The 10,908-nt window shown below is 31.5% G+C and overlaps 1 protein-coding gene across 1 annotated transcript; it reads left to right on the forward strand.

Annotated features, from left to right (window-relative positions):
- Positions 1-8,627: 8,627 nt before the first annotated feature.
- LOC145788781 (UPF0481 protein At3g47200-like) lies at positions 8,628-10,076 on the forward strand. Its single transcript, XM_082890227.1, has one exon. The coding sequence runs from the start codon at positions 8,628-8,630 to the stop codon at positions 10,074-10,076; it is 1,449 nt and encodes a 482-aa protein (XP_082746353.1).
- Positions 10,077-10,908: the final 832 nt, after the last annotated feature.

The following is a 10,908-nucleotide window of genomic DNA, read 5'->3' on the forward strand; positions in this document are numbered from 1 at the left end:
GAAAATAGACAATAAGCTCTGTGCATTCTAGAGTAAGAATTGGGATACCTGTACAAATGTCTGGTCATGAGCTTTTATAGACTTTACTTTGGTACAATCCTAGTAGGATTCCAACTCTCCCTATGAGAGTCCTCCTAGGAATCACACACCCTACTCACTACCAACCAAGTGAGATGGTTTTGCACAATCCTAGTGGGACTCTATTCTTTTTAGTAGAGTCCTTCTAGGAGTCATACTCCTACTCACTACCGACCAAGTGAGATGGTTTGCACAATCCTAGTAGGACTCTAACTCTCCTTAGCAAAGCCCTACTAGGAGTCTCATCACTGCAAGCCAAGTGAGATGGCTAAACCCTTTACCTCAGTTTATACATTTCTGACCGAACTGCCTTATCTCGGTCCTCTGCTATTCAGACCATACGATCGAAAGCCGATCTGTCGAATGCCACTCTACCGAGCTATACACAGCTCGCCCCTCGCTATACACAGCTCGCCCCTCGCTATTGATGTTACCTCGGTTTTGTTTGTTTAGACCGAGGTAACTGCAGCAGTCTCCGACCGAACTAACACGGACGAGGTCCAACTTGCGAAGCCCAAACACATCGGCCCATAGTTCGACCTAAATCCGAAATATGAGATGTCTTCTTGGCGTAAGACCGAGCTATACCAGCCCTTATCTCAGCCCATTGCGCGGCCCAACTTCCAAAGAAGACTTTTCCTAGCTCGACCCAATTTGTTTACAAATTACCCTCTCAGACATTATTTGTCAACTTAATTGAGAACAAAAATATAATTTGACATATTTCTTTTGTGTGCATTAACTTAACAAAATATTAATTATTTTTATGTGTCTGTCAACTCAAGTTAACTATTTGAATATGTTATAATCACTACTTTTTTTAGTATATCTAAAACATCTATGATGAGTTTGATATCAAAACCTTAATTAATATCATTATTATTAAATATGATTAAGTAACTTGTTATAAAATCATCTTTAATCTTATTACGTAGTTTAATTTTGAAAAAATTATAATTGAAAATGTATATCTTTATGAGTATAATGATAATCCGTTTGAATAAGCTGAATTAAATTTTACGAACTTATTTTAAGAATGTCATGTTGAAATAAACAATATTTTCATTTCCAGGCAATATTCCTATTTTTAGAAAATGAACAAATAAGAATGAATGCAAAATAAGATCCATAAGCAAATTAAAGTGTGATTTATTTAAGAAGGAAAAAAAAAACATAAATGACATATGAGCATAAAACAATATAGAAATATAATAAATAATACAAACAACAAATAGAATATATCAATATTTGATAAAACTTAATTTAGAAATTATTTTTAAAATTTTTTAATGTAAATAATTTGAAGTGTGCGAACTGCTAAAAATTTGATGATGCGAAGAATTTCACTTTAAAATTATTTTACTAATTGTTGGTATAATACACATAACTTTTAATTCTAACTAGCGGGCGTGCGCACAAAAAAAGAAAAAAAATGAAAAAAATGGTCCAACCCTTATTTTTCAATAATGACTTGCTAGCTGCTTCGTGGAACAAAATACCCCTAATAATGCACTGAACTTGCTGTTATAAAAATCAACACAGAAGATAGATACATACATGGATTGAAAAAATCCTATAGAATCCGTCGGTGGAATTCACTTTTAAAAAAAAACTTGTCTATTCATATACATTTTCTATCCAATTTCTATGTGTTCACACCAGCACCTTTCTATACAATTTTTGTGATGGGTATGTATGTGTTCACACCAGGACCTTTCTATACAATTTGTGTGATGGGTATGTATGTGTTCCTAACACCAGCACCTCAGAAAAGTCTTCATTGAAGTTGATAGTGTTGGGTGCAATGTAGCAAGTTCTCTCTCTCTCTCTCTCTCTAGTAAAATCGGGTATTCAAGATAGTTTATGCATATCTCGACTAATGCAAGTTGACAAGTGGACAACTTGTATAAGGGACACAAGTCCCATTTTATAAACTTATACTCCATTTCTTTAAAATCATTAATTTTTAATCAACGAAATTTCCTTTCAAATAATGATTGTTCATCATTTATAAATCTTTATAGAAGGGTATGGTGATATGACATTTATTATGATTTTTAAAATTTCAAAATATCAAATTTTTACAATGTACATTTATTTTTGATAAAATTTATATTTATAGAATCAACACAATGATATTAATTTTTTATTTACAATTTTCTTAATTTCTAATCATAAATTAAAATTTTAAAGAAATAAAGCATCTCTTTCACACATAAACATACATAAACAAATTGAGAAATATCTCAATTACGGAACTAAGAAAATTGGAAAACATTTTATTTGACAAAATAATTGTATGGAACATTTTTTGTGCAAAACTGAGAAAGTTCACAGTTTTTTCCAATTTTGAAATTGAAAATATTATCAGTTTTTGAGAAATTTGTCAATTTTTTCAATTTTTAAAATTGAGAGTTTATTCTAGTTAATTGAGAAATTTCTCAACTCTTTTTCAGTTTTAAAACTGAGTTTTTTCCAATTTAAAAACTAATAATATTTTTAGTTAATATTCAAAAAAACCAAGAAGTTAATACTGAAAAAAACTGAGAAATTGCTCAGTTTTATTGGATAGTTTTGCAAAGAAATTGTTAGTTTTGTACAACTAAAAAAATAATATTTTATTCTTATAAGATTTTATATTCAATATTGGTCTTATTTGATAGATCTCATTGTGTAGGCTCCAAAAATATAATTTTTATTAAAAATAAATATGTATAATAAAAGTGATGAAGTTTTTAAGTTTTGAAATAACAAAATAAAAATAAATGTCACCTTTAGAATACCCACTTGAATAATAGAAATTATGTATTACTTTTGAGGCATGGTTATGTGGTTACCAAAATAATTGTGATTGGTGAAAAAGGGTGCAACTCACAATTTTATTAGGGCTGAGCAAGTGATCCGTGAAATTCGTAATCCGATCCAGTCCAGTCCAATTCGATAGGTTTGGATTGATTTTTTGAATCCGCGGTTCGGTTCCGGATTGAAGAATTAAAAATCCGTAGTCTACGGATTGGTTCCGGATTGAATCCCACGGTTCCGGATTGGAACCGATCCGAACCGTATAGAAATAGTCTATATTTTAATTATACATCCTCCCCCATAGTATCTTCTCTTAATTCTATATAAAATCTAAACTCAAACCTAAAACCGTATAATATTTTCTTTTATTACTCTTGTTTGTTGGTTTTTAGTTTTAATTTGTAATGGTTTAAATACTTATAGTGAAACCAAATTTTCTTATGGTTGTTGAAATTTTAGAACAGTATGTCGCTATTATAGAAAAATATGTTGCTATTGTGGAACTAATATAGCGCTATGTTTATATTTTTATAAAATTAAAGTGTTATAAATATATTTTTGTTATTTAATTATGTGAATTCGTGGTCCTAAACCGATCCAATCCGTATTTAAATGGATTGGTTCGGATTGGTTCCATGATTTAAACGGATTGGATTAGTTCCAATTTTTTAGGAACCGTAGATAACGGATTGGTCCTGGTTTTATCCCAATCCGGTCCAATCCGGACCATGCTCATCCCTAAATTTTATATTGGGGCATAAGGCATAATGGTTGGTGATTGGTAAATAACATTGTCATGTAGTGCATTTGTAATACCTAATAATTTTTTATTATCACTCAATGAATTAACGCTTCTCAATTTCTTCCATCTTTTAACAAGGGTAAAATAGTCATATACATACATAAATATTTTGAAAATAAGACTTCATAGGTTAAAAATAATAAAGTAAGACTTGGCAGAACACCAACTTTACCAATAGGATTTTTAGATAATTAATTCATTATTAATTGTTTAAGTTTCGTGGAGATCCATGGTACAATAATTCTTTGATATAACAGCATTGGTTCAAATACTTGATCTCATCAAATAATTCCAGAATAATACTTGGACCCCAAAAAACTTATGACTCCTTATGTCCACTCATTATTTATTTATTTATTTATTTATTTTTGATTTTCCTCTCTCTCCTCTCTCACTGGGGGGTGTGTGTGTGGGGTCCGGAGGGTCCTATGACAGCTGATAATTTCCAGAGAGTGATGGAGAGATTTCTTGATAGCTTCCTTTCAGCTTCTATGTGAATATCGATGTAACTTGCACGAAGGAAAAAAAAAAAAAAAAAAAACTTTATTTAACAAGCTTTTCTAGTTGAGCAATGAACGCGAAAGAGGGGTCTCACTTCTCTCTGCCTTTGAGTTTTGCAATAATGATAGAGACCACTAATTTTAGAATTCTAAAAGGACCATTAATGATATGGCACTTAATAAAAAAAAAATATAACATCAAGACTAAAATATCAAATCAATAATGCTTGGGACCCCATTTGGGGGTCACCCCCCACCCCCCCTTTGCCACGTGGCAGGGAGTGATTGGTGGAGCAGGAAAAAAAAGAAAAAGAAAAAGAAAAAGAAAAGGTAACCAATGAGAGAGAGAGGGGGTCAAAGGGGGTGGGGGGAAAAGGGAGATGAATCATTACTCATATCAAATCATTCATAGTGGGGTCTGCTGTCACATCATTAATGGTAGCACTAATTAGTAAGAATGTAGTTCAAAACCTTCTCTGGAGAGAATGTAATCCGAAACCTTCTCTTAAGAAAAATTTAGTGGCCAAAGACCCTCAGTGTGTTATTTAATTAGAATTCATGTAATTTGTTATGCATAGAAGAATAATACTATAATGTGCACTTAGAGTTGATCATGAGTTGAGACGATAAAGATAATCACCTCGGACTTCTAAATTTTAACAAAATTTAGGGGCCAAGATTAGGAATTGTATCGTGTTAATACAGATTCATGTCAAAATTATTTATAAAATATTTGATTTCAATTAATTGCATTTTCTTAATTTAAAAAAATTATAGCATATTATTAAACTTTTTAAATTGACTCTAAAATAGGTAACCAAAAAAAAAAGTGACAAAATCTACTTTACTCTCTGGAGGTTTAGTCGATTTGCACTTTATCCCCTATTATTTGAAAATAGCCATTTAGCCCTTGTGATTTTAGTTGTTTTGTAATTTACCTCCTTGTCATTATTTATTTCGTCTAAATTGACCAAAATTTGTCATACATACGCGGAAAGATAGAGTAAGTATTGACAAAAATTAATTTAGAAGTTTAAATATAATGTTAAAAGATACATTTGTCCAAAATTTCATCTTCTCCACTGTCATCTTCTTTCTTAAAATCTAACCCTAACCACCTTCTCCTACCTCTAGCCACCTCTGTATCATTACCCATTGCCACCAGTCACCTCCCCTACAACTTCAATACACCAGACTACAGAAGAAGCCAACAATGAAGCTCCACCACCATTACCTCCTCCCTCTTTCTCTCCACCGCTGCTGCCACTTCACCACCAAATACAGCAGTAGAGTCGTCGTCAAAGCAGACAACGGCCACTCCTTCGCCGTCGAAGTCGACTTCCCCAACCTCCAAACCGACACCAGATGCTACACTCTCCCCCTCCGCAACCTCATCTGCAAAACACGAAAATCCTCTCCTCTTCCTTATATTTATAATATATATTTTTTATTATATGATATTATACATTATATTTTTGTTGTAATGTAATATGAGATTAGATTAGAAATAGAGTTAAGAAATTAGAAAAATTATGTGATTAAATTAAATTAATGGTATAAAAGAAGAGACAGAATGAGAAAATAGAAAGGAAAAGAAAAAAATAAAAGCGTATTAAGGTCATTTTACATTTTTCGTGAACAAACCACAAGGGAGTAAGTGACTATTTCCAAATAATAGAGAGGCAAAGTGTAAATGGTTTAAACCATAGGGTGTAAAGCGGATTTTGCCCAAAAAAATATGTATCTGAAATGAAAAAATTATTATCCTAAAATTCATATTTTATTTACTTTTTTATTTAGTTAGATGGAGTTACATAAAAAATTTTAAAATATCATAGCACCTTTTAATAGAAATAAAATTAAAATGTATAACTAATTATTTATATTATTGGATTCATGTTAAAAAATGATCAACATTAATCTGCTAATTTCGTGTATGGTTCGAGTAACCCTTAACCCCAACTAATTTTAACACTTATAGTATGGATAAATTACACTTTATTTCTTTTATGTTTGGTTATTTTTTCACTTTAGCCCTTGAAGGTTTTTTTTCCCTCCACTTTAGCCCATAATGCTTCAATTTTTTTCTCAATTTACTTCTAAAATTAATTTTTCTTCAAAATTAGATAGAAAATGCCATGTTGACTATCACATAACTTAATATATATATATATATATATATATATATATTATTATATCAGAATTTGAATTTGTGTCAGAGGTATAAGTTATATAAAATATTCCTATGGCACGTGGCTGTCAACTTGTCATTTGCTATCTAATTTGGGACACAAGATGAAGGGCTAAAGTGAGAAAATAAACTTGAAGGGTTAAAGTGAAAAAATAACCAAACATAAAGAGGGCAAAGTATAATTTACCTTTTATAGTATTTGTGGGCCAAAAAATAAGGCTTCCATTTAACTAAGTTAAATTCACAATCTAAGCTAAGAAGCCATTAAAAATTATGAATGCTTAATTAGTTTGCATCTAAAAATACGATATGAATAATATTTAATTAATAATTTGTTGCGGTGGTTCAAATTTTATTTGATATATTTAACTATAATATTCAATGTTAACAAGACAATATTTTTCCCCTATCTAAAACAAGACCATATTTTTATTTATTTTTAGTTATTGGAATGATTTATTCATGTATTGATCTATGTAACTAAATTTACTATATAATTATGGTGATCATATATGCAAGTAAATTTTGTGTGGATATTAACAAATAAAAAAAAAATCATAAATAGTTATCATTTTGTCTAAACACTTTTTATTTTATTTATAATTATGTATAAAGGGTCAAATTTCAAGATTTCGCCTCGAGTCTTGAATAACCGAAGGCGAGCCTTATGTGCACTTTAAAAGCGTACATCATAAGAAAAGTTATAAATATTTATAGTGTATTATCTCATTTTGTTGTAAAAGTTATCAATGATGAAGTCAATGTGTGCACCTTAACTCATTGTCCAATTTGAAGATTTCACCTCGAGTCCCGAATAACTTAGAGCCGACCTCGTGTGCATTTTAAAAGTGTATATCGTAAGAAAAGTAATGATTTTATTATGAAAATAATGAATATTTATAGTATGTTATGTCATTTTGTTGTAAAAATTATGGATGATAAAGTTAAGGTGTCTACCTTAAAGTTACGAATAACAAAGTTATGCCACTTTGTAAAAAAAGTTAAATTTTTTGTGAGCCTAGGATTGTTTTCAGTCCTAATTAGACTAAACTGTACTATTAGACCTTCATGGGCCCACCACGAAGCTCAAATCAACAATCTGAACTGTTCAATGTGTAGAAGTCGTTAAGTATTTCATCTCATAAAAAATCATGTTGATCAGATATCCATTGTCACTTGATTAGTTCACATTTCTATTAATGGTAAATATGATTTAAAAAAAATTTGTTGATAGAAATGTGATTTGATCAAGTAGTTATCGTTATCCGATCAATATGATTTTTTGTAAGGATGAAGTACTCGACGAGTTCTACACATTAAATGATTCAGATTATCAATATGGACCCAAAATGGGCCCTAGTTGAGCTGTCCAATTGGAGACAATCCAGTCCCTTTTTTGTGATAAGCAAAAATTATAACCTTCAGATCAATGACATGTTTTATTATTATTATTATTATTATTGCTACATGCAAGTTGAAGGTACCCAAGGGCGGAGGCACAGCAGGGCTAGGGGGTTACGTGTCCCCCCTTAGTTTTGAAAACTTTTTTTTTTTGTTATTATCATGTATAAAATGTATTCTTTTTTTTTCTTAACATGTTCTTTGGTGAAGGGTTTATTGTATTGTTCATAACAAATAGTTATTTGACACTTTGGGAATATTATGTAGTATTGTTTATGTAGTAGTTTAAATCAATAGTGTAGCGAAAAATATTATAGATTGGATATAATGAACTTATTATTTTCAAGTAGTTGACATATCACTTAGTGTGATTTGTGATTTTCTATGCTTTGAGCATCACGTAGGCAATGCCATATGGTACTCTAAAACTGTTTAATAATTTTCATTCAAAACACATAATTTATAAGCAATGTCATCTCTTTAATATTTTTTTGTCAAATAAAAATTAAATAGATTTTATAATAATTTGTGCTATAAATGACGTTTTTTTATTTTTTAAAATTAGGAATTTTGATCCATAATTTTTTGTACTAAAATTGCAAACTTACATCATCATCCCACACCGAGCTATTCCACACTATTATAGAATTTTGATTTATTCTTATTAATAATGAATATATAATTTTTTATGTTTAAATTTATCTCATAAAATTATTATTATCTTAATGTTGCTCATGATTTTCTTTTAAAATAAAAAATTATAATTAATAAGTACCCCTTCTAACTTAATTATTGACAATTTTATTTCACTTTATTGTTTTTTATTAGTGTTGGAGTAAGAGGGAAAAAAAAAATGGAGAATACAGAACATCATTGCATTCCAATAGAAGAATTAGATAGTGACAATGAATCATCAATTCGATCTACTAATGAAACAGAGGAATCCATTGATGATGCATCTGTTGCTCTCATGCAAAAGCGCTTGAAAGATTTTGGTGGAAGCATAATCCAAATCTCGGAAACTAGGAGCTCTGTTTGCATATTCAGACTCAGAGCCCCTCAAAGCTTCAGAGAAATCAGTGGCAAGGCTGCTATTGACCCAGAAATGGTGTCAATAGGCCCTTATCACCATGGCAAAGATCAGGTCCAAAGATTTGAAAGTTACAAATGCCAGTATCTTTGTTCCCTGCTTTCTCGAACGGAGGCAATGGGGGTCGATTTACGCCAGTTAATGAAGGCCATGAAAGGATTAGAGAGCGAGACAAGAAGTTGTTACTCAGAGCCCATTCCAATGTCAAGCAAAGATTTCATTGATATGATGGTACTTGATGGTTGCTTTATTGTTGAGCTCTTACATCAAGTTTGCGGGAGTCAGGGTTATGAAAATGCCAACATCCCAATCTTTATGAGAGACCTCCTTAAGCTTGAAAACCAACTTCCTTTATTCGTTCTTCAGAAGCTATATGATTTCTCCATTGGCAATGGTGACCAAGACCCCCATAGAAAATTTGTTTCAGATGAGAACCGCACCATTATTACTTTGCCTGCTTTAAATTTCTTTGGTCTTGCCCTACCAATGTCTCTTAGTTCACTTAAAAGACTCAAAACAGAAAAATATTTGAAAGGCTATCATCTACTCGACTTGTTTCACGAAACCTTCCAACCCTCAAGATATTTTGAAGCAATGTCGGGATCTATTTACTCTCCTTCCACATCACATGGATCACAAGAATATAGTAGCCCATTGTGTAATCGGTCAATGCCATGTGTGACACAACTTCGACTTGCTGGGATCAAGTTCAGCCCAGCCAAAAGCACTACTGATAGCTTCTTGGAGATAAATTTCGACCAAGGGGTGCTAGAAATCCAATCTATAACCATCAATGATTTCACCAGTACCGCCTTCATCAATTGTGCTGCCTTAGAACAATGCCTCCAACATACCCATACATGCTTTTCTGCATATATTGCCTTCATGAGTTGTCTTATCAACTCAGCTAGAGACGTTACATTCCTTTGTGATGATGGAATTATCGCCAATTTCTCCTACAATGATCTACGTGTTGCTCATCTTTTCAAAAAATTGGGGGAAAATGTTGAGTTCAATATTAGAGATCTTTACCTCTCTAAGCAATTCAGAGATGTGGAGGCCTACTATAGAAGCCACTGGGCATCTTTGAGGCGTAAATATTTTAGCAATCCGTGGAGATCTATCTCAGTTGTCACAGCCTCTATTCTACTGTTGCTGGCGGGGATACAAGCAATTATGAACATTTTGAGCTACAAGGTCCATCATAGTTAATGTTTATGAACCATCAAACTCGGTTAAATTTAACTGTGTCAAAGTTGAATGTTTACCTCAGCCAATTCCTTTTTATGCACAATGAGCTAGGCCATGCAATTTATGCATTTGCTTAGAAGAGAAAAGCTCTATGATGCTTTTCGTTTATTTTTCTGTGTAGTTCTGTGTTTGTTTTAGCAAATTGCAAGAAATAGTCACTATGTATTCGGTCCTTTTTTTTATAATTTTTATTTTTTATTTTTGCTATCTCTGTTCTAGAGTTTGCATGTAGTTACATCTTCGTAGCTCGTTGTAATAAGTATGGTACCTACACGGCAAGAAATTCGGCTTTTAGCAACATTTAAAAAACGCCATTATTGGTGTCCAAAACGCCGCTAATTCTTTTTGTGACGCGTAGCATCAAACGCTAAAGATGCGACAGCCACGGTAGCATTGTGGGGCTTTAGAAACGTTGTTAAATTATTTTAGGTATTTAAAAAGCGTAATGTGACGCTTTAAAAAATGCTGCTAAATGTGGTACATAATGGTAAAGTGATGTCACAATAACTTTTAGCGACGTTTCAAAAACATCGTTATAGCTTTTTTTTTATTTTTTTATTTTTTAAAAAAAGAAAAGAAATCTAACCATTGGCATATTGTGATATTTTGAAAGACACCATTATATCTTTATTTTTTTAATTGTGTTTTTTGAAATTGTGCTAATTCTATGTGGTTGAACTAAAACAATACCTGTAATAAAGTGGAAAAATAACACTAATATGAAACAATAACTCCTATTTCTATTCAAATAAACATTTGTCAAAAGGTAAGCCGATTATATAAAAAGCTGCCA

This window comes from Camellia sinensis, chromosome 10 (assembly GCF_055761805.1).
Source record: "Camellia sinensis isolate YWXY chromosome 10, ASM5576180v1, whole genome shotgun sequence".
NCBI lineage: Eukaryota > Viridiplantae > Streptophyta > Magnoliopsida > Ericales > Theaceae > Camellia > Camellia sinensis.